General features: G+C 34.7%; 2 protein-coding genes across 2 annotated transcripts in view; both read left to right on the top strand.

Annotated features, from left to right (window-relative positions):
* The window catches only part of mybbp1a (MYB binding protein (P160) 1a), a 22,106-nt gene extending 16,055 nt beyond the window's left edge, over nt 1-6,051 (top strand). Inside the window, exons 20-27 of the mRNA XM_048188723.1 lie at nt 2,486-2,620; nt 2,747-2,819; nt 2,901-3,032; nt 3,210-3,278; nt 3,384-3,497; nt 3,987-4,085; nt 4,185-4,309; nt 5,430-6,051. Of these exons, the coding sequence (XP_048044680.1) occupies nt 2,486-2,620; nt 2,747-2,819; nt 2,901-3,032; nt 3,210-3,278; nt 3,384-3,497; nt 3,987-4,085; nt 4,185-4,309; nt 5,430-5,763 (1,081 nt within the window). The 3' untranslated portion in view covers nt 5,764-6,051. The remainder of the gene's footprint in view (nt 1-2,485; nt 2,621-2,746; nt 2,820-2,900; nt 3,033-3,209; nt 3,279-3,383; nt 3,498-3,986; nt 4,086-4,184; nt 4,310-5,429) is intronic.
* Nucleotides 6,052-10,018: 3,967 nt separating this feature from the next.
* Nucleotides 10,019-23,962, top strand: paip1 (poly(A) binding protein interacting protein 1). Its single transcript, XM_048188722.1, has 11 exons — nt 10,019-10,378; nt 12,972-13,102; nt 13,376-13,573; nt 14,173-14,285; nt 14,998-15,109; nt 16,407-16,532; nt 16,807-16,913; nt 17,500-17,617; nt 17,873-17,927; nt 20,770-20,848; nt 23,074-23,962. The coding sequence occupies exons 1-11, from the start codon at nt 10,243-10,245 to the stop codon at nt 23,156-23,158; spliced, it is 1,260 nt and encodes a 419-aa protein (XP_048044679.1). The 5' UTR covers nt 10,019-10,242; the 3' UTR covers nt 23,159-23,962.
* The last annotated feature ends 821 nt before the right edge of the window (nt 23,963-24,783 follow it).

Raw genomic sequence — 24,783 nt, 5'->3', positions numbered from 1 at the left:
AGCATGAGATCCCACCCTCACTTCAAAGCATCTCCAAAGCCACGCCTCCTCCAAAACACATGAACGCACACAGCAGAGTCTCAAGATGTCTCAAAGCACGTAACATTACAATAATAATTTTGATTCATTTCGGTCTTGAAAGTGTTGCTATAGAATGTCTGAGGATGTGAACAGCTCGTCACAGGTTGCAATCTCTTAATTATAGTTACGAAATGGCGTGAACGCAGCGTAAGCTCATTGTTTTGGTTCAGGAGGAACTGTCTGTTTGCAGTGCCTGGTGACTGTCTGTCTACAACTCTAGGGCCCTATAATTTCTGTGATCACAGAATCGCGGACGGAATCGCGGAATCCATTCATAAAAACGGAATTTACTATATAACGCGGAATGTCACGGAATTTGTCAAATTTTTGATGAATGAATTAAAAGCAGGTCAGTACACTTAAATTAAATCGCGATATAGACTAGTGTCTGTGAATATTAAACCGCAAAAAGACTATTTAAACATGAATCCTGCATGCCTGTGTGACTCTGAAATGAATGATGCGGAAGCGCAGTTTCATTTACCTCACACCGCCTCACACACACTCGCGCGGGGTGTTTTCGTCCTCTGTCGCCTCACTATATGAACGCACAAATTCATCTCCAGAGCTGCTCTGAAAGTCACTTCATCAGCATGTAACCGCTTCGTTTGAGAAAACTACCGTCATAAACACAGAGAAACTCAAAGCTCTAGGCAAACCGTCAAAATAAAAGTTCGATTTAACTTGACAGAAACATATTACTGTTATACAGTAGAATTTAGATAAATTAATTTAACAATAAATTATTAAAATATATTTTTAAACAATAATCTCAGTGTTTCTTCCATGTTTTAATTTGAACAGTAAAGCTCTGTTGTGCAGCACATTGTTTGACAAAAAAGTTTAATTTCATGATTAAAAGATAAATTAAAGGTCCCGTTCTTCGTGATCCCATGTTTCAAACTTTAGTTAGTGTAATGTTGTTGTTGTTAGAGTATAAATAAAATCTGTAAAATTTTAAAGCTCAAAGTTCAATGCCAAGCGAGATATTTTATTTAACAGAAGTCGCCTACATCGAACGGCCAGTTTGGACTACATCCCTCTACTTCCTCCTTTAATGACGTCACTAAAACAGTTTTTTGACTAACCTCCACCCACAGGAATACACAAGAGTTGCGTTTGTAGAGTGTGTTTGTCGCCATGTCGTCGAAACGCTGTTATTTTCATCCCGCAGTCCAATCACCAGGTCTGATTCCGGCTCAAATTGATAGGGTAAAATTAAAGACATGTTTACAATAACACTGAGCGCGTGCATCTCCACGTTATGGTAAGAGGCGTGACCTTTCCGGGCAAGGAGCGCTCAGAGCTGTCGAATCACAACACAGGAACTGCTGGCACAATCAGAACTCGTTACGTATTTCTGAAGGAGGGACTTCATAGAACAAGGAAGTCATCAGCCCGTTTTTATGACAGTGGAAACAGCGGTATACAGATAAGTAAATTATGTGAAAAATACTGTTTTTTTTTACACCCGAAACATGAACACATGTTATATTGCACACTATAAACACAATCAAAGCTTCAAAAAACCACGAAAAACGGGACCTTTAAATGGTATGCGTTCATTTGATTGCCAGAAAAATTTAAATACACAACAGAACTTCTGAAAAAAAAAAAAAAAATTCATAAAAATATATTTTTTAATTAATAAATATTGTTGTTTTTAAGAATTCAATTAATTAGACATGCTTTTTGATTATTAAAATGGAATTAAACCACTAAAATGGAATCCAGAAAACCAAAAGAATTTGGTAAAAAATAAAATTTGAGGGGAAAGAATAAAACATTTATCATAGGGCCCTAAAAAAATGTAATTTTTTTGTTAAACTTTTATTAAATTGGTAAATTGGACAAGATTCATTATTTCAATTAATTAGACATGCTTTTGATGATTACTAAAATTTAATTTAACCATTAAAATGGAGTCAAAAAATAAATAAAACGGAATCCAGAAAAATTAAAACGGAAAAAACGGAGTTTGGGAAAAAATAAAATGGAATTTGGGGAAGAAAAAAAAAAAATGGATTTCATAGGGCCCTACAACTCTGCATTGCCTCGGACCAAATACAGTGATTGAACAAACATTTTTGGTCCTAAGATATCTGTAAATTTTTGAATATTTAGACCACTTCTGTTATTGATTGCTATCAGGATGTGAAGAGAGTTTCAACCAGTATAATAAGTGTTCATGAAAAACATTTCCTACCCCACCTTTTAAGTTTTAGAAATTTTGTTGTGCTTTATTTTATTTCAGTTTTATTTTGGTTAATGAAAACAAGTTTGAGATTCGATTCCTTTAGCGAAAAGCTCTCAGAAAACATGCTGCTTATTTTCTTCATGACAAAAGATAGTTCTGTTGATTTAATTACATACAATTCTCAGTCACTCTGTCTCTGATTGGCAGGAACCGACTCTGTCGCGGCAAGTATTACTGCAAGGAAGTTGATGGGCGCGAGGCAGAGCTTCATGAAATGTTTGAGCGTCTGATTGGTCGAGCCCAGAAACTGCCAGACTCGTCTTTGTCTCTGTACTACTTCAGGTGAGGACTTCTGGATATTGATGCTTAATCAGATGTTGCAGGAGAAACTTCTACCTGTACTATACAAACTCTCATTTGTGTTTATTGTGAATCTGTTTGTGTCTAAATGACATAATTGTTTTGTAGTGCTGCTCTCTACGTGCTGAAGGTGTTAAGAGGCGGTGTGAACGAACAGGACTCTGCAAACGCACCCTCAGAGGTAATCTACAATCTCAAATTGACACACAATTGCTAATCTCCGAGTACTGAGGTTGATTAAATGACTTTGTGCTAATCGTAGGCAAAGCTTATGGGTAAAGTGGATGTCGAGAGGGTCACAACTTGCTTCAGGGACGCATTGACGTCTTTCATGACGAGAAGGAAAAGCCCTCTCACTGGAGCCATGTTCATCGACCTCTTCACCAAGTTCCCTGTGAGTCTAAACGGATTCAATAGTGAATAGGGGGGAGGGGGGAATCTAGCTGGTCCAAAAAAAAATAAAAATCAGTTGGTCAAAGAATTAAATGTTGATTGGACATCTTGCACTGGAAAACTCAAATTTAAGTAAATTTAATAAAAATATAGTTTCTATCTCATGTTGTGTTTGAAGGTGTTTTGTGTGAACCTGTTGGACACGGCTGTGGAGAACATCACAGGAGGACGGAGGGAACATCAGCAGGTAAAAAGAATCTATGTTGTGGCATATGTTATGTTATATTGATGTATAATCATTTACTAGATAATTGAATTATTATTTATTGTTATATGTTCAATGTTTTTTCAGGGTCAGGCATGTGCCATGGTGCTGAAGGCCCTGCAGTCTAAAGATGTGAAGAACCTGATGTCTGACGTTCGGAGAACTGAGCTGCATCAGAAAGTTGCGGATCAGCTCGCAAAGGTAGACTTCCTTGAGCTCTTTTGAACAGATAAAAATAATGTTAACGTTTAAAATAACTGTTCTCTATTTGAATATATTTTAAAATGTAATTTATTCCTGTGATGCAAAGCTGAATTTTCAGCATCATTACTCCAGTCTTCAGTGTCACATGATCCTTCAGAATTCATTATATGCTGATTTAATGATCAATATTTTTTATTTATTATCATCATCTTCATAAACGATGTGAAAGTGTTTACTGTCATTTTTGATCAATATAATGATTCTTTATTGAATGATTTAACAAGCATTATTTATTTAAACATTCAGTTTAAACAGTCAGTTATTTCTCAACAAATGAAATATCTTCAAAATAGACAAGTTGTTTATTCATGTTAAATTAGTATTTAACATTTTGATCAAGAAGTGCATTTGACTTCTTTCTTTGAGTGCTCTTGAGTTTTCTAGGGAACATGTGCAGATCACTAATAAATAATCCTTTTCTTCCAGAGTTTTGAAAATGTGCAGTGTAAGAACAAAACGGTTCGTGAAAAGACGGTGAAGGCGCTGGAGCTCTGTCAGTACCTTGTTAAAGCAGTTCAGAGTCAGGTAATGAATCACTGTTTTCACTAAACCTCATGCTTGTACACATGTCAGTTCAATTGTGTGAAAAGTGTGAAAAAGATACTTTTGTTTCTTTCTGGGCAGAAAATGCAAGTTAACTTGGAGCTCCTTCAGAATGTTCTCAAGTCCATGAACGCGGAAGGAACCCTGCAGAAACCAGGACAGCTGGAGGACATATACTGGAGCGTGATGAAATTATTTGGCATTCCGTGAGTCACATTTTGAGCATGTATATTAGTGATTTGAGCATGTATAATTAGGATTCTCAGATGAATAGAAAGTTCAAAAAGAACAGTATTTATTTAAAATAGGAATCTTTTGTAACATTATAAATGTCTTCAGTGTCAGGTTTGATCAGTTTTAATGCATCCTTGCCGGAAAAAATCTTACTGATCCTAAACTTTTAAACGGTAGTGTAAATTGTTCTATTATGCAAGACTCATCATTTGTTTGCCATGAATAATCATCTCTTGGTTTGTGTCCATATTACAAGTAAGTATTTAAAGGGATATTTCAGCCAAAAATGAAAATTCTGTCATTAATTACTCACCCTCGCATCATTCCACATCCATAAGACTTTCGTTCATCTTCAGAACACAAATTAAGATATTTTTAATGAAATCTGAGAGGTTTCTGTTTCTCCATAGTGATCCAATGAAACTACCACTTTGCTGACCTATATTTAATAAAAATATAGTATATTTATATATAAAATGTTTATATTTATATATAGTTTATATAACACACACACGTATACACGTAAATATTTCTTAAATATATACATAAATATACACAGTATACACATATATTATAAATATATGTAAACACAAACTTTTATTTTGGATGCGGTTAATCACGATTAATCGTTTGACAGCACTACCAGAAAGGTAGTAAAGACATCATTTAAGTAATCCATGTGATTTGTTTGTGCAAAAATACATAATTTATCACTTTATTTACAAAACATTATCTGAAGTGTTCATGCAACAAAGTCAGCTCTTGTGAGAACACAAAACGCATACGTCGTGGTGCTCTCGTGAACACGCGTTTCAGATCAATATTGTCATAAATAAAATGGTAAATTATGTTTGTTTTGCACAAACAAAGCACTCACATTGCTTCATAAAATTGAGGTTAAACCACATGGATTACTTAAATGATGTCTTTACTACCTTTCTGGACCTTGAAAGTAGTAGTTGCATTGGATCTTTATGGAGGGACAGAAAGCTCTCAGATTTCATTAAAAACATCTTTATTTGTGTTCTGAAGAGTACCGCCCTTCTGATAATGAATCTGTATTCAATGTCTCTGTTCCTTCGCTTTATGTAGAAAACCACACATTGAAAAGGTGAAGAAAGTTGTAGAGGCAAAGCAGACAGAAGAGACCACAAAGAAGAAGAAGGGCTTCCTTCCTGAGACGAAGAAACGCAAGAACCGCAAGAAGCCCACGGTGCTGGAGGGACAAGAGACGCCAGCCTCCACAAAAACCCCTGAGGGAGCGTCAGGAGAGGAGGGAAAGAAGAAGAAAAAGAAAAACAAGAAAAGGAAACATCAAGGAGAAGAAGTAACACAAGATCAGCCGGCCACTAAGAAAACCAAAACACAGCCGCAACAAAAGAAGAAAAAAAAGAAAGGAGGGCAGCAGGGAGATAATGGGAATTAATTGGACAATAATGTGATGTAACTGTGATGAATACAGGACTGATTACAGAAGTGATTCTGTAGATGGTTGCTGTTTGTCCTATGCAGCCTCAAACTTTGGGCCTGATCGTATTTCAGTTAATTTAATGAACGGATCAAGATCGCCTGTTCTGTTCAGAGAAATCAGCCAGTGTGAAGAGAGAAACTGTTATTGTTTCAGTTATCTGTATTATTTGCCTGTTTGTGATTACTTGCATGATAAGTTTTGTAAAAGCAATACATGAAATACTAAAAGGTATTTTGTTCTTTATATGTGGTTTCAGTGTTTTTACTGTATGTGTGTGGCAGTAATTGCAAATTATTTGATGTGTTGTGTTCCAGTTATACTAATAAATTAAATGGTAATTACAGTACAGTAGTGACTAAAACAGATGAGTGTAAATAGATGGATAGATGAAATAGTCAGATGTAGAGGTTGGCTGAATAGATGGATAGATATCTCCCAAAGGGTAGCATGTACAGGGTGAAGAGCAACGGTCCTAGTACTGAGCCTTGTGGTACTCCGTACTGAACTTGTGGTTGATATGTTACCTCTTCATTTACTGCTACAAATTGATGACAATCAGATGAGTATGATTTGAACCATGCCAATGCAATTCTGCTAATGTCAACGTAATGTTTGAGCCTATTCCTATACTGCTTTTTGTAGTATTTTACAAAAAAGGGAGATTTGAGATTGGTCTGTAGTTAACTCATTCTCTGGGATCAAGCTGTGGTGTTTTAATGAGAGGCTTAATAACAGCCAGAATGTAAGTTAAGTCCAAACCACCATAAATTCCCTATGTATGGATGGACAGATCAATACATTTTGATGTCCCCTATGTAGTATGAAAAGATGTTTTAAACATCAAATATTTATTTTACTCCTTAAAATGGCCTTCTTCACCTTAACAGTATCATTTTCAATTAATGTTCAATTCAAGTAAAAAGAACTTTAAAAGTAATTCATAAAAATAATAATTAAAAATTATCTTAATGACCAACAATGTGATATTTAGCTGCATCCAACATTTTGTGTGCAACTTTCGTTAAAATTGTCACACCCAAGAGATTACATTATTTGGACCCTTTCTAAAGCTTGATGGGAATAATTTATTCCATTTGATAAATTTTTGACATGCTTAACTAAAACTATTAAAAATATTTTTCACTAACTGAATTAGATCTGAAATAAAATATAAAAATTAGATGAAAAAAGAAAGTGATAAATGTTGCCTTGGAAACTACCTGAAATAACATGAAATAATTATTAAAACCAACACTGAAATAAAAATAAATCTAAATAGAACTTTTAAAAAAAACTAATAAAAAAAGACAAACACAAAAACGAAAATGAAAACTGAAAATAAAAATGAAAGCTAATTCAAAATATTAAATATAATAGTATATAAATAATACTTGACAAAAATATAAGCTAGCTAAATGGAAGTCTAGATAGACAATTGAATGGATGGATAGATAGATAGACAATCGGATGGATAGATAGAGAATCAGATGGATAGACAATCAGATGGATGGATAGATGGATAGATAGACAATCAGATGGATGGATGGATAGATAGAGAATCAGATGGATAGACAATCGGATGGATGGATAGATAGACAATCAGATGGATAGACAATCGGATGGATAGATAGACAATCAGATGGATGGATGGATAGATAGAGAATCAGATGGATAGACAATCGGATGGATGGATAGATAGACAATCAGATGGATAGACAATCGGATGGATAGATAGACAATCAGATGGATAGACAATCGGATGGATGGATAGATAGACAATCAGATGGATAGACAATCGGATGGATAGATAGACAATCAGATGGATAGACAATCGGATGGATGGATAGATAGACAATCAGATAGATAGACAATAAGATGGATGGATAGATAGACAATCAGATGGTTGGATAGACAATCAGATGGATGATAGATAGACAATCAGATAGACAATCGGATGGATAGATAGACAATCAGATGGATGGATAGATGGATAGATAGACAATCAGATGGATAGAGAATCGGATGGATGGATGGATGATAGATAGAGAATCAGATGGATGGATAGATGGATAGATAGACAATCAGATGGATGGATGGATGGATAGATAGAGAATCAGATGGATAGACAATCAGATGGATGGATGGATAGATAGACAATCAGATGGATAGACAATCGGATGGATAGATAGACAATCAGATGGATAGACAATCGGATGGATAGATAGACAATCAGATGGATAGACAATTGCATGGATGGATAGATAGACAATCAGATGGATAGACAATCGGATGGATAGACAATCGGATGGATGGATAGATAGACAATCAGATAGATAGACAATAAGATGGATGGATAGATGGATAGATAGACAATCAGATGGTTGGATAGACAATCAGATGGATGGATAGATAGACAATCAGATAGACAATCGGATGGATAGATAGACAATCAGATGGATGGATAGTTGGATAGATAGACAATCAGATGGATAGAGAATCGGATGGATGGATGGATGGATGATGGATGGATGATAGAGAATCAGATGGGTAGACAATCGGATGGATAGATAGACAATCAGATGGATAGACAATCGGATGGATGGATAGACAATCAGATGGATAGACAATCGGATGAATAGATAGACAATCAGATAGATAGACAATCAGATGGATGGATGGATAGATAGACAATCAGATGGATAGACAATCGGATGGATAGATAGACAATCAGATGGATAGACAATCGGATGGATGGATAGATAGACAATCAGATAGATAGACAATAAGATGTATGGATAGATGGATAGATAGACAATCAGATGGTTGGATAGACAATCAGATGGATGGATAGATAGACAATCAGATAGACAATCGGATGGATAGATAGACAATCAGATGGATAGACAATCGGATGGATGGATAGATAGACAATCAGATAGATAGACAATCAGATGTATGGATAGATGGATAGATATACAATCAGATGGATAGAGAATCGGATGGATGGATGGATGGATGATGGATGGATGATAGATAGAGAATCAGATGGATAGACAATCAGATGGATGGATAGATGGATAGACAATCAGATGGATGGATGGATGGATAGATAGAGAATCAGATGGATAGACAATCAGATGGATGGATGGATAGATAGACAATCAGATGGATAGACAATCGGATGGATAGATAGACAATCAGATGGATAGACAATCGGATGGATGGATAGATAGACAATCAGATGGATAGACAATCGGATGGATAGATAGACAATCATGGATAGACAATCGGATGGATGGATAGATAGACAATCAGATAGATAGACAATAAGATGGATGGATAGATGATAGATAGACAATCAGATGGTTGGATAGACAATCAGATGGATGGATAGATAGACAATCAGATAGACAATCGGATGGATAAAGAATCGGATGGATGGATGGATGGATGGATGGATGATGGATGGATGATAGATAGAGAATCAGATGGGTAGACAATCAGATGGATGGATAGATAGACAATCAGATGGATAGACAATCGGATGGATGGATAGATAGACAATCAGATGGATAGACAATCGGATGAATAGATAGACAATCGGATGGATAGATAGACAAACAGATGGATAGACAATCGGATGGATGGATAGATAGACAATCAGATAGATAGACAATCAGATGGATGGATAGATGGATAGATAGACAATCAGATGGATGGATAGATAGACAATCAGATAGATAGACAATCAGATGGATGGACAATCGGATGGATGGATAGATAGACAATCAGATAGATAGACAATCAGATGGATGGATAGATGGATAGATAGACAATCAGATGGATGGATAGATGGATAGATACAAAAATATAAGCTTGCTAAATGGTAGTCTAGATAATCTGCAGTTCTAGTTTTATAATCTTTTGTTTAAAATTGTCCCACATTTTGTTAACAAGCTATAAAAATGATAACCCTTCTATAAATAAACTTTTGTCACTGTTTATTTGTTGTTAAAAAAGTTTTAGGACATATTTTGCACCATATTTATGTAAAGTACATAATGTAGTATTGTGGTATTTTCGTCTGAAAGTGTAGTTACCATGCTTAATTTCAGTGAGATGTCCAACATCTATTTGAAGAGACATGATTTACTGCAGCATTTCTTCAGCAGGATGATTTATGTGACCAATAGATGGCAGTGCTCCTCTGACCAGCAGGTATTTCTGGAGAATGACTGAGGAAGTGATTATTTCTCTACAGAGGGCCAGATGCCAGATACAGAAATAGTAAACATGAAAGTGAGAAGCAGACTGTAGATTGAAGCTGTCTGTCTCTGTAGTGTTCAACGGCCTCCTGAGATCTGATCCGTGTGTTTATTCGTGTCTGACGCCAGACAGTTGAACGGGACCGGGAAGTTCAGCGAGGAGAAGATCATGTACAACAACAACAACAGCACACCATCATCATCCTCCTCATCCGAGGCTGGAGATATCAGAAGCTCGCTGTTTAACCCGGGAGAGCCGCTCAGACAGCCGCGCACTACTCCTCCGGTGTCGGACGGCAGCTCAGGTGAAGTAAAGTTCACTGTTAGCTGATATGCTAGTCCGCTAATAACCTTCCCTGTGAAGTAGCTAATTGTGTCAGAGGCTTTTGAGGGAAATATATACGCACATTTCTTTGTCTTTTTGTTTAGTCCTTAATTTGAGACCGCCTCGGTTATAAAAAGCGGAACATGTGGCTTAATTAGCCTGTGGAGGAGTGACTTGAGTCGATGGCAGTTAATGCTAATCATTGTTTAGATATACATTATCATGATTTGACTTGTATACAGACTGATATATGTATTTTTACTTATGTAAGTGTAGATATGTTTGTATGTAGGCATATAATAAAGAGATGTCGACCAATGCTTTGGTAGTACAAAGCTTCTTTTTTGTCATTACAATGCCAGTAGAGATACCTGAATATGCATAGTCCGTGTTTGTGTAACTGTGTGACGTTAAGTTACTATTGTTTTGACAATTTATAGCTTCTTTTCACAGTTTCAATAGAGTTGCATATAGATACATAGACAGCTAGAGATAGACAATCGGATAGATAGACAATCAGATGGTTAGACAGATAGACAGTCAGATGGATGGATGATGGATGCATAGATAAATGGATGGATAGATTCATGGATATATAGATGGATGGATATATGCATAGATAGATAATGATGGATGGATGGATATGTGCATAGATAGATAATGACGGATAGATAGATAGATAGATAGATAGATAGATAGATGACGGATGCATTATTAAATAAATTTGATGGATAGAAGATGGAAAAATGAATGCATAAATAGATATGATGGATGGATGCACATAGATAGATAGATAGATAGGTGAAGGATGCATAATTAAATTGATGGATAGAAAATAGAAGGAAAAATGAACGCATAAATGGATATGATGGATGGCTGGACAGAAGGATGGATGTATGGATGCACATAGATATATAGATGAATGAATATATGCATAGATAGATATGAGGATGGATAGATAGATAGATAGATAGATAGATAGATAGATAGATAGATAGATGAAGGATGCATTATTAAATAAATTTGATGGATAGAAGATAGATGGAAAAATGAACGTATAAATAGATATGATGGATGGATGAATGGATGCACATAGATATATCGATGGATGGATGGATATATGCATAGATAGATAGATAGATAGATGAAGGATGCATAATTAAATAAATTTGATGGATAGAAGATAGAAGGAAAAATGAATGCATAAATAGATATGATGGATGGATGCACAGATAATATAGATGGATGGATGGATATATGCATAGATAGATAGATAGATAGATAGATAGATAGATAGATAGATAGATAGATAGATAGATAGATAGATAGATAGATAGATAGATAGATAGATAGATATGGATGGATGGATGGATGATAGATGAAGGATGCATTATTAAATAAATTTGATGGATAGAAAATAGATGGAAAAATGAACGTATAAATAGATATGATGGATGGATGGATGGATGGATGCACATAGACATATAGATGGATGGATGAATATATGCATAGATAGATAGATAGATAGATAGATAGATAGATAGATAGATGAAGGATGCATAATTAAATAAATTTGATGGATAGAAGATAGAAGGAAAAATGAACACATAAATAGATATGATGGATGGCTGGACAGAAGGATGGATGGATGCACAGATATATATATTGATGGATAGATGGATAGATTCATAGATGGATGGATATATACATAGAGATACACAGATGAAGGGTGCATAGATAAATTCAATGGATAGAAGATAGATGGATAAAACGCATAGATATTGATAGATGGATAGATGGATAGAATTATGGATATATAGATAGATGGATATATGCATAGATATGGATGCAAAGAAACAGATGAAGAATGCATAATTAGATAAATTTGATAGACAGAAGATAGGTGGATAAACCTATGCATAGATATACTGGATGGATGGATGGATGGATTCATAGATACACAGATGAAGGATGCATAGTTCGATGGAAACTCGGTGGATAGAAGATGGATGGATAAAACATAGATAGATTACTATAATACAGTTGGCATAGTAACTGTGGTGTTTAATATAGTTGTACTTTATGTGAATTAGTGACATGAACTCTGAAACACATTGGTATATTAACTTATTTTGGGGGGAAATGCGGTACAAGGTACATACATTATCCATGGTAACCAAAGTTTTTCCACATCGGGTAATTTAGATGTACTTTATCTTTAGCTGATTTGTGATATTCTATTTTGTTCACCTGATTTGTGATCTTTCTGATTAAAAGTCTAACACACTTGCAAAGACATTCTTAATGTTGTGTGATGAAGATTAGTGTGGCCTTCGAAATAAAGCTGGTTAAATGGTCACCAGCAGTTAGTGGACGAGATGGTTAATCTGGCCAAATCTGTCATGTGACCTGTGTGGAGAAGTCAAGACGTCTTTATGGAGTTACTATTTATGGGGTTGCTTCTGCATCTACACTATAAGTCTTTATTATTATTGTTTCCAGCGTTTTAGCATATTCATCAAAACTATGAAATAACACAGATTAATAAAGGTCTTCACTGCTTCATCTTCCAGATAGCAGAGGATCCCCCGTACTTTTAAATTCAGGACACAATAGCGTCAGTGCTGCAGATGCACTGGTGAAGAACTCCAAACTGTCTGCTGCCGCACCTGAGTTTGTCCCAGGATGTTATGCATCATTCCAGGTGAGTCTATGTGGCGAGGCCATGTTATTGCAATACAGAACGTAACACAAATGCAATAGCATGTCATAAAAGCAAGGTGCAACATAAATTATAACTATAATTAAACTAAACTATACCTGTTCTATAAATGATCTGGGGGGTATTTGGAGCTTAAACTTCACATACACACTCTGGGGACATCAGAGACTTATTTTACATCTTGTAAAAGTGGTATTATATGACCCCTTTAACATTTATTCTTTACCCTGTTAGTCTAATATTCTCTCTCTATAGGATGATGTGTATTCGGATGAGTCTGAAGGATACTACGCTGAGGCCTCACTGGCTGATTTAGTTCAGGATTTTGTAAGCCATCTGAACTCGTCTCCGGGGTCCTTTGAATCAGAAATTGAGTATATCACAGACACGCTGAACAGCTGGGTCAATACAGAGGAGATACTGAAGGAGCTTGTAGAGCTCATCTACGTACAGGTGTGCTTGTGATGACTTTCTGTAATGGATCTGTGTGGTAACCTGTCAAAATGCAAAGTGCATATGTTATTTACATTTTTTTTGTCATTATTTACTAACCCTCATGTTGTTCTGTAAATTATGACACAATTTTCAATTTTGAGTGAACTATCCCTTGAAATCAAAATTAGGGTTGACTTGATACCAAACTTTTTGACTTTGGTACAATACTACATTATATTTTCCAAATGCATTTTCAAATATATTCTTAAACTATTGCAGAACATAAGTATTTTATATATATATATATATATATATATATATATATATATATATATATATATATATATATATATATATATATATATATATATATAATATTATACACACAAATGTGAATAATATGAATAATGACAGAAAGCTGCCTGAAATTTACTCTAAATTGTCTTTTTTAATTTAGTTTTGCATGCTCACTGTCTATTCTGTTGAAAAAGCATGCATGTAACCTGAGATGGCCTCTGTAACAACTTGGGTATTTTTATATTATGGATAATCAGTTATTAAATTTTGTAATTGGTAAATCTCAAATCATACATCAGTGCTGTATTTGCTTTCCACAGTCCACATCTATCCCTAACTTTGCCTACACTGGAGCGCGGCTCTGTAACCATCTGTCTCATCACATCCGTCTCGCTCCATCCAGTGGGAACTTCCGACAGCTGCTGCTGCTGAGGTAAACCATCAAAAGCTTCCTTAAATGGTACATTATTAAACACAAGGTCCTCTAGTGGTTAAAAAACAAAACTACATGTATTTTGTGGAAGAACATTGTTTTGATTGTGCTTCAGCTCTGAAAAGCCAAGCCAATGTTGATTCTTGTTTTATTACTAGCTTTTTTTTTTGCCAGCAGACTGTCTCTGTTTGGACTTTTTTTTTTTAACGAGTGATTCAAGTGGAGGTTTGAGATTTAGCTGCTCCATGTCAACCTTTCTCGCTCATTGTGACAAATAATCTATGCCACTCCCACACCACAAAGTAGCCGGAGCAACTTCTCTATTTACGGATATCATGAGACACGCACAGGGGAGTGACGTATGTACGCGATTTCCTGCAAAAACCATCCCGACAGGTCTAAAATATAAACAATTTATAATACGCTTACCATAGTGAATCAGGGTAAGACAAAAACACGTCTTGGAGGAAGAATTGATGGTTTATTGATTCATTTAAATTTTGTTCATTTTGAACAAAAAAAAAGTTACATAGCACACAGTTTATGCCTAAGTAAGGGTTTACTGGGTGTTTCACAAAAGTGGCTTGACATTTTGTTCTTAAAGTCACCAGTTTCTTCCCTTTTCCATCTTAGCCTTTACTTTCAGTTTTGTTTACTCTCATTTTTGTAAGTTTCACTTTTCCTTAAACTCCATTCTGTGGTGTTTGTGTAGGTGTCAAAAAGAGTTTGAACAGAGGGAGCAGGCCGTGAGAGGCGATCCAGAGACCCAGAAAAAGTTTCACTCATATGTGCTGTTTCTGGGGGAGCTGTACCTTAACCTGGAGGTCAGTTCACAAACGATGCTTTTCACTTCTTACCACAAAATATTACAAATATGACTATTACACAGCTCTCTGGAATACTGTCTAATAACCAATGGACCCATTTCACAGTCTCTGATGATAGATTTCCACAGTTATCAACATTGCAAATCTAGTATAATTTTTCATATTTTCATTTTTAAAACCCCGGAAATGTGAAAATGGTCCATAGAAATCAATAATTTACTATATAGTTCACTAGATGTCTCATAGGTCATACAAGATTAACTCATGCATTTCTGCTTAAAGATACAGACCCAAATTTATGTATGTTCTACAAGACCACCGTTTCTATTAAACATTTTATTAGACTTTTAATGCAAGTAGACAACATTTTATGAAGTAAGCTCACTTAAGGACTTCAGGACAGTAAGATATCCCCGAAAAAGTTTTAGAATTTTTATTATATGTAAATGTAAAACATCTTGTATAATTTTAGCTGCTGTATTTTATTTTATTTATGCAGCTCTTGTATTTTTTTTTTTAAATTCATTTTTTCCCATGAAGATCAGATGCTGACATGGCATTATACTACTGCTATATTTACTATATAAATATAAATCGAAATTTGTATATCTCTATTTATTTATTTTGTAAATATCTGTCTAATAAACTCTCCTCATTTATATGTAGCTTTGGATACAAGCATCTGCTAAATTATTAAATGTAAACGTAGATCATGTATAGTCAATTTTTTTAAATGTATATCACTATTTACTATTTCACTATTTATCACTATTTAGGTTTAATTTATTCTTATTTCAGTTTAGTTCAGATTTCATTTTTATTTCCAGTTAGTAATTTTCGCTACTTAAACTTATTCCAGGTAAACTTTTCTAATTTTCAGTAAAATTTTTACATCTCATATTTGTTTTATTTTATTTCAGGTAACAAAAAATATTTTTAATAGTTTTTGTTTAGTTAATTTAAACTAAATTTTAACTTTAATTTTAACTAACCCTGGTACAATCAGCCACTCATCATTACTAAATAAAGCCCAGGGCAGTCTTGACCTGCTTCGTCTGAGTAAATTATGTAATGCTAAAGCTTAAACCAATTAAAACCCTTTGTCTATTCCTTTGCATAACCTAGTATATAAAACCTGTCATATCTATCTGCATGAATTCAAATGTCAGAATGTTTACATTATAGTTAGAAATGCAAAAAATGCTTTCAGATTTGTAGCTGGTTATTTAACTGTAGCTATGCATTTATTCTGTTTTATTCTGTTTTTTAATTTCAATTCTTTAATGTCTTTCAGGTGAAAAGTGGAAAAGGCACACCGGGACGAGCTAATGTCCTACTGGGAGCGTTAAAGGAACTTTTGAACACATTATTCTCTCACCCAGATGACCCAAATCTAATGTGTGCTGTCAAATTACTCAAGGTTTGAAATATTCCTGTTCTTATACAGTGCAATTGCAGTAAATGGTGAGACTTGGCGGTTTTTCAGAGCAAATACTCTGCAAAAGTTGACCTCAGGACTCAACTTAAGATCATTAGTGACAGTAATTCTGATGTAAACAAAGACCTTGAAATTGCCAGACAACCCAAAACACTGAAATCAAATAATACCTTTACTTTAATCAATCCACAGATAATAATGCACTACTAAGCTATTGGTGTTGACTTGCATTGTTTTACTGTACTGATCTGACAAGCTGAGCGGTTCCATTCTGGATGACACATGGAAGGAGAAAGGGCAGTCAGACATGGATGAGATCATCAAGAAGATTGAAGACATTTTGTTGGACGCCAAATGCGGCCGGTGAGTGAGTCGGGCAACAGTAGATTGTTTTGTATATACAGTAGTGGCCAAAAGTGATGATTGGCCTAGCAAAATTGACATCTTCACCCTTTATTTAAATATTAACAAAGTATGAAATGATTTTGGAAGTATACTGTGTAGTTGTTCTTGGAGTGAATTGTTTTATTTGTGACAACGCAATAAAACATGCCAAATTGTGCAGACACAATTTTTGGCCAAGCTGTCATACAAAGAAATTATGAACTGTTAATTTTTCATCTTTTTTTTTTTTGCATGGTAAAATAAAATCTGTAGTTGTCGTTTGCCTTTTTTGTCAGATAATTTTGTCAGGTAAATACCTTAAAATATAAAACAATATGTAAATAAATAAAATATTTTCCTGATATTATGATGGTTTAATTGAACTTTAGGACCATTAAAACAAATATACCTTCTGGATATCACTTTTGGTCAATACACTACATAAAAATTGTTAACTTCCAGTTGCTTTGTTGCTGCATATGACTGTCAGTGTGAAATGGCCTTATATTGATGAGAGCAATACAACTGCATTATTGAGATGTCTATTGTATCTGTGCTTTTGTAGAGATGTCAGACAGATGCTATTGAAACTGGTGGAGTTACGGTCCAGTAACTGGGGGCGAGTTCACACAGCCGCTGTGTCCAGTGACGCTACACCTTACAATGACCCCAACTACTTTATGGTGCGTATATGCCGAATATATTAAATTCATTCAGATGCACACAATGAGGTTTTGGAGTAAAATATGTTATCTGTCTTTGTTTGATAAATTTGTTTGATTTTAAAATGTAATTTATTTCTGTTATGGCAAAGCTGAATTTTCAGCTGCCATGATCAGTTTAATGCATCCTTGTTGATTAAAAAAAAAAAAAAGTTCTCTACGACAGTGTCTTTGTAGCCTCTCTTACTGTATTTCTCTCATGTTAATGTTCCTCAGAATGAACCAACCTTCTACACAGCTGATGGGACACCTTTCACAGCAGCAGATCCTGGTGAGTATTGAGTCTTTAGTCTGCTGGTATGACCCATGTACTGACTTCCTCATGTGTTTTATAAGTGGATAGATGTCAGAAAACCATGTTCGAGTGAAAGAAAAAAAAAAGGACCATTAAGACTTGCATTACTTTTTTATATATTTTATTTTCATAAAGTATTTTTTTAAATATATTTTTTTACCTAATTCTCATTACCATAACATGCCAGAACATTTCATTTTTTTTGAGTTTTTTAGATTAATGATAATTACTGTATTTTTTGTTTTCTTTTTATCCTTTATCCTCTGCATCTATCTATCACTAAAATTAAGATTTTTTTCAGTAAAATTGTTCGTTTTCAAAAGTATCTCCTGCTCACCAAGGCTGCATTTATTATTAAAAAATTCAGTAAAAACTGAAATATTCTGAAATATTATTACAATTTAAAATTATATTTAATTAAATTAAATTTGAATTTATTTAAAACTGTAATTTGTTTCTGTAATAAAAGCTGAATTTTCAGCAGCCATGATCAGTTTAATGTATCCTAAATACTTAAGCTTTTTTATTTGCATTATGGTAATGAGAAATTTAGATTATTTAAATTATTTAGATTATTAAAAATGTTACAATTCTCATAAAACAGGTTTAATTTTCTCTAATGCCAAGTTTACACTACAGGATTTTAAGCCCAATTTGCAAGTTAACGAGCTCGCCGACAGGTCGTGCTTTGATCGGGGGAAAATCAGCGGGTGATCGGCGCTCGCCAGTCTTTATGTGTGTGTGAACTACTCAAGGACGCATCAAAGAGGCTCGCTGACGCCAGACAAACATCTAGCATGCTAAATATCTGGAGCTGTCAGCCAACTTGATATCCTGTGGTGTCACGTGTCACGACGCAACAGCCAATTAAATATATATTGATGTCTATGGAAGCAGCAATAACAATCCAATCAATAGCCTATAATTTGCTGGCGTTTATTCATATCGGATACACATTGTGTAAGTAACTATAAAGCTATTCTTCTCATAGTTCACTGGCCAAATGTATTACGGTACAACGACTGACAGGACTCTTTGAACTAAAGCGTAAACAAACAATGCGGCGCCCATCTCGCGTTATAGATTAAGATCAAGATCATGATGTAGGTTTTTAAATGACAAAACTTGCAAATATATGAGAATCGGAATATCAGATAGTTGATGACATGGTGAGAAAAGCGATACATCTGTCATACAGTGTGGCTGCAGTGTGTCACGTGACAATCATGACGCGTCGTCGTGGAAACAGTAAAGGAAATGTTCTAATTGTGGCCTTAACTCTGGGAGGTCAGCCAAAATATTTTAAACTTATGTATGGAAGGGTTCATTTCATTTTAATTTAATAAAGTAATTGGGTGACAGAGTTGTTGTGTAGTGTGTAACCTTCTGTTGCTGATCATTTATGTAGTGTCATGTAGTGTGAACACCACAACGACGTAAAGACGCCACAGCAAGTCATGTAGTCTGAACAGCATAGCGATCTGCTGACGTTTAAAGTCCTGTAGTTTAAACTTGGCATAAGTGATGTTTTATTTCATCCTTTTTTACATTTGGTTTAAAGGTGACCTAGAATCAAAAATTGAATTTACCTCGGCATATTTGAATAACAAGAGTTCAGTACATGGAAATGACATACAGTGAGTCTCAAACTCCATTGTTTCCTCCTTCTTGTGTAAATCTCATTTGTTTAAAAGACCTCCGAAGAACAGGCGAATCTCAACACAACACCGACTGTTACGTAACAGTTGGGATCATTAATATGTACGCCCCCAATATTTGCATATGCCAGCCCATGTTCAAGGCATTAGACAAGGGCAGCCAGTATTAACGTCTGGATCTGTGCACAGCTGAATCATCAGACTAGGTAAGCAAGCAAGAACAACAGCGAAAAATGGCAGATGGAGCAATAATAACTGACATGATCATTGATTACGTGATATTTTTAGTGATATTTTTTAATTGTCTTTCTAAATGTTTCGTTAGCATGTTGCTAATGTACTGTTAAATGTGGTTAAAGTTACCATCGTTTCTTACTGTATTCACGGAGACAAGAGCTGTCGCTATTTTCATTTTTAAACACTTGCAGTCTGTATAATTCATAAACACAACTTCGTTCTTTATAAATCTCTCCAACAGTGTAGCATTAGCTGTTAGCCACAGAGCATAGCCTCAAACTCACTCAGAATCAAATGTAAACATCCAAATAAATACAATACTCACATGATCCGACGCATGCAGGCAGCATGCATGACGAACATATTGTAAAGATCCATTTTGAGGGTTATATTAGCTGTGTGAACTTTGTAATTGCACTGTATTATAGTCGAGAGCTCGGGGGGCAGGGAGCGTGCAATTTAAAGGGGCCATAGCCTGAATCGGTGCAAAGTTAATGATGCCCCAAAATAGGCTGTTAAAAAAATTGATAAAAAAAAATCTATGGGGTATTTTGAGCTGAAACTTCAGACACATTCAGGGGACACCTTAGACTTATATTACATCTTGTAAAAACTGGTTCTAGGGCACCTTTAAAATATGACATGGATGTTCTTGACAGAATTTTTACTCATTTGTTCACATTCAATTCGATTCACATTTATTTTTTACAATACATATTTCAAAGCAGCTTTACAGAAAATGCATGTTTCTACATTATAATTAAGAGTAATCTGTTATCAGTGATGACTGTCAAATTAAAGTCCATATGGCATAAATGTACAGTTCTAAGATAATACAAATCATGCAGTTAGCTAACGTTGTATATTAAAGCATAAACAATGAGCACATTAAAGTGTAATTTGTATTTTTTTTTTCACCACAGAATACTCAGACAAATATCAGGAGATTCTAGACCGAGAAGACTACTTCCCTGATGCATATGAAGAGAATGGCAATGAATCGTGAGTAGATGGTTGTCAATTTGTGAGCAGAATATCCAGCATAGTGTCTGTTTACTGCGCAACTTAGTAAAATAGTAAAACTGAGAGGATAGTGAGGCCAACAGCAGCTGTTAGTGTGACCTAGTGTTATTTTAGTATCATTGAGATTTTTTTTTAAAATATGTCTATATAGTTTTTATTTTTATTTAGTTTTAGTTATTTTAATCAAGTTAAGCTAAATGAAATGTTTTTATTTTATTTATTTTTTTATTTTGGCAAATAGCTGAAATAAAAAAAGTTACTTTTTATATTTATAAAAATTTTATTTATTTATTTATTTATTTATTTATTTCCGTTAAAGTTCATTTAATTTCAAGTGTGTTTATGGTTTTAGTTTTAGTAACTATAATAACCATGGTGTGACCACCTGCTCTGCTCAAACTCCAGTAATTGTCCTCATCACAATGACACTGGGTGGAGTCAAAGAGCACATTTTAGTAAAGTCAGCAGTCCAGGCAGAGAGTGGGGCTTAACTAGACCTGCCAGTCTTATTCAGCATAGTCACCCCATTGGATGGGTCATGAACAGATGCCCATGTGCCCTTTTAGGATCTTTAACAAAAACCAGCCAACAGGTGGAGCCTGTCATTCTTGAAATGAGTTTTAAAAGAACATCCTTTGTGCAATACATGAGAGGGGTATAGCCATCATTTCAGAAGTGAGGGGGACAGAAATTTCTAGTGTAATACAGTGTCTATTTGACAGGTTTTATTCTTACTTATCACTTGCTTTTAACTGGCTAAGAAATCAAATACACTGCGGAACAATAACCAATAATTTGTGTTCTATAATATTATAATAATATTTCCTATATTTTCCTAATAACAATTTTATGATTGGTTCATGTACCTCAAACACTTTTGCATTGTCAACATGGATTTTATTAGGGCTGCCCCCAAATATTTGACTAATGTTAGTCGACCAAAAATCTATTAGTTGGTTTGTAGCAAATAAACAAACAAAAACTTATGGCGAAGTCATGCAGTCCGTGAGAGTCAGAGCATTAATGTTGGGTCCTTGTGGTAATTACAGTATGTTGGGCAGGAAATCCAAACGTTTGCCTATCATCCATCGACCTCAAATATGTCTTTATCATTTGATATATGCAAGTAGTAGCAACTTTACATGGCTGCTCGCTTTCAGTTAACCTAGATAAATATGCGCTATTATTGTGCGCTTATCCAAGTGTTTTTTGCGGAGTGTGGAAGCTGAAGTATAGTGCGCTTAGTGCAAGACATGGAGGCGCTGGCGCGATCACTTGCGTTTTTCCTGATAACAGTGGAGACAACTTAAAATAATTTTTGGTAATACAGATAAGAGTAATACATCATTCGCAACTGCAAAGTCTACTTTTTTTGTGTGTTCCCGTAATTACAACAAAACGTTGTGCTTTTGTAAAATAAAAAAAACAAACAGGATGTGCTTTCTGCCATCTCTGTCTCGGGGAACTTGAGCGCGTCCAAAAAAAAAAAAAAACTCAGGGGCTGTTTGTACTGGAAAAAAAACCCAGTTTTTCAATATTGTTACATTATGATGCTTAGAAAATGGACAAAATTCATCCTCAAAATCAACATTATTGAAAAACATATTTTTTTTCAAAATGCTCAACCAAAAGTAACTTTTATTGTTTTATTGTGATTTCATAATATTTAGATATGAATCCAACTGAAAAAAAAACTTGTGAAAAGATGTCTTTAAGTCAAATAGTGGAGCTCAGGAGCCATCTACTGGTAAAAGTGATAATTTTTTACTTTTAAAACTGCATTTTCCAAAAGATTGGCAAAACTTACACTAAACCATGTCAAATTATCCATGTTATCCCCATGAATGAAATGTGGGTCTTTTATAAAGTGAATTTTACATAAAAAAAACTGTTTTTGTATAAAAACCTATTCAAAAAATAAAAATAAAAATAAATAAATAAATAAATATATATAAATCCTCCAAAAACTGCACAAATGTTGAGTAAAAACATTAATAAATAGAGTAAAATTACATTTGTTTAGAAAAAAAAGTATATATATATTTTTACAAAATTACATTTTGTACAAAGTTTCTTGTCATTAGGACAAAGAGAACCTTTTTATTTTATTTTAGCAAACATCGTTTGGGGACCAAAAAGACCCTATAAGGGTTAAGAAAGAGTCCATGTAAATATATAAGCTTTCACTGTTACTTCTGTTTCAGTGATGATGAAGATGAAATGGATCCAGAGATCGAGGAGGCGTTCGAGAGGTTTTGCATGGAGTCGGACGCAAGAAGAAAGAAATGAGAGACTGTGAGATTGTCATGTGAACACATTACCCGACCAGCTGGAATGTTTCAGAGTGGGCGGAACCAAGAACGTTTTGGTTGATTTTCGTTTAATTTCTCAACAAGCACTTCTTGGCTACAATGTCACTGGATTTATGGCTGGGATTATTGTTTAGTTGAAACGCAGTATAATTTGCAAGTCCGTCAGGCCATCAAATTGTCAGTAGCCATTGGTTTGGCATTTGGGTTGTGAGGTTTATTTTATGCGTGTTCTGGTTTATCAAACACCCCAAAAAAAAAGTTTGCAGTGAGATTTTAAAATGAGCCGAAGAGTAGCATCATCAAGTGTACGTGTGGTTTGTTTGCAAACTAACTGCTCAGTAAACGTAGGAGACACATCGGTTTGTGTTTTACTCCTCAAGGCTTTGCCTTTTACAGTTACGGAGCAAAGGGAGTAAGACAAAAAAAGTTTTAAGAAAACAACAATTCTACTGTTCTTCCTTTATCAGATTCTCCTTGAACCTTTTTTGAGTTTTACTTTCAATTTATGCACATGTTTGAGGAAGAGAGGAACCCCAACTTTAAAGTCTGTTTGATTTTTTTCGAATGCAGGAATAAATTTTCCACATATGTTAAGCGTGTCAAATCAAAGGAAAAGCTCAGTACAGGTTTGGGGGGTTACACAGATTCATCCGCCACTGTGATTTACTGAAGTTTTCTCATCACCAACATCTCATGGATCCCAGATAAAGGAATGTTTATTTTAATATAGCTGTAAATATTATTTGCTGCATTGTTTGCCTGCAATAAATCTTTATTAATACACTGTCTCCTTGTGTTTCATAGAAATTCAAGTGACCTGTTGGTCAGATTTCAGTTGTTTGTTAGTCCTGATTTTTTTCTTCTTCAGTTAATGGACTGTTATATGAGATGCCGCCCAACTTGTTTTGCAATCTTTCATGCATGGCGTCCCCACTTGCAGACCAGTAATCTAAGGTATATTTTAGGCCAATGTAATATACAATATAACATTAATTTGGCTTTTGTAAAACTGATACTGATGATAGATGAAATTAAATTGGGATTTACAACGCAAAAAACACAAATGAAACTTATCAGTGGCACTTCTGATATTCAGTAAACATCTTTGTATGCGAACATTAATTTATATGCAATTAAGAGTAAAAGAAGGGGTGAATATTTCACCCTAAAATAATAAAAAGATAGCAAATAATATGTCTAAATAGAATCTTGATCTATGTTCACATTAGTTCATCTCTGCAGCAAGGGGGCGACAACAGAGCGCAGAGATTTATGAGTACTGTAGAAGAAGTGGTTCATCCAATCAGCGTCATTCTCTTCATCAACCGCGAGAATTTACATAGCAACTGGTGATAGACAGTTCGATTCATTTCTGCAAATCGGTTCTTTTGAACAGTTGAACGAATCAAAAAATGATTCAGTGATTATTTAGTTCTTGACATCCTGAAGTTGCAATAAAGTCTGATCTAGGCACACAATGCTGTTTATGATGTTTTCTCGAGTAAGTTTAATTAATAAAGGTGTTTACTGTAATTTCGTGTCTAGGTTCAGTTTAATTTAGCTTATAAAAATCATTAGAATCTACATTAAAAAAGCTTGACT

Source organism: Megalobrama amblycephala, linkage group LG4, assembly GCF_018812025.1.
Source record: "Megalobrama amblycephala isolate DHTTF-2021 linkage group LG4, ASM1881202v1, whole genome shotgun sequence".
Taxonomy (NCBI): Eukaryota; Metazoa; Chordata; class Actinopteri; order Cypriniformes; family Xenocyprididae; genus Megalobrama; species Megalobrama amblycephala.
Note: the sequence above shows the minus strand (reverse complement) of the source record. Positions and strands in the feature narration are given on the sequence as shown.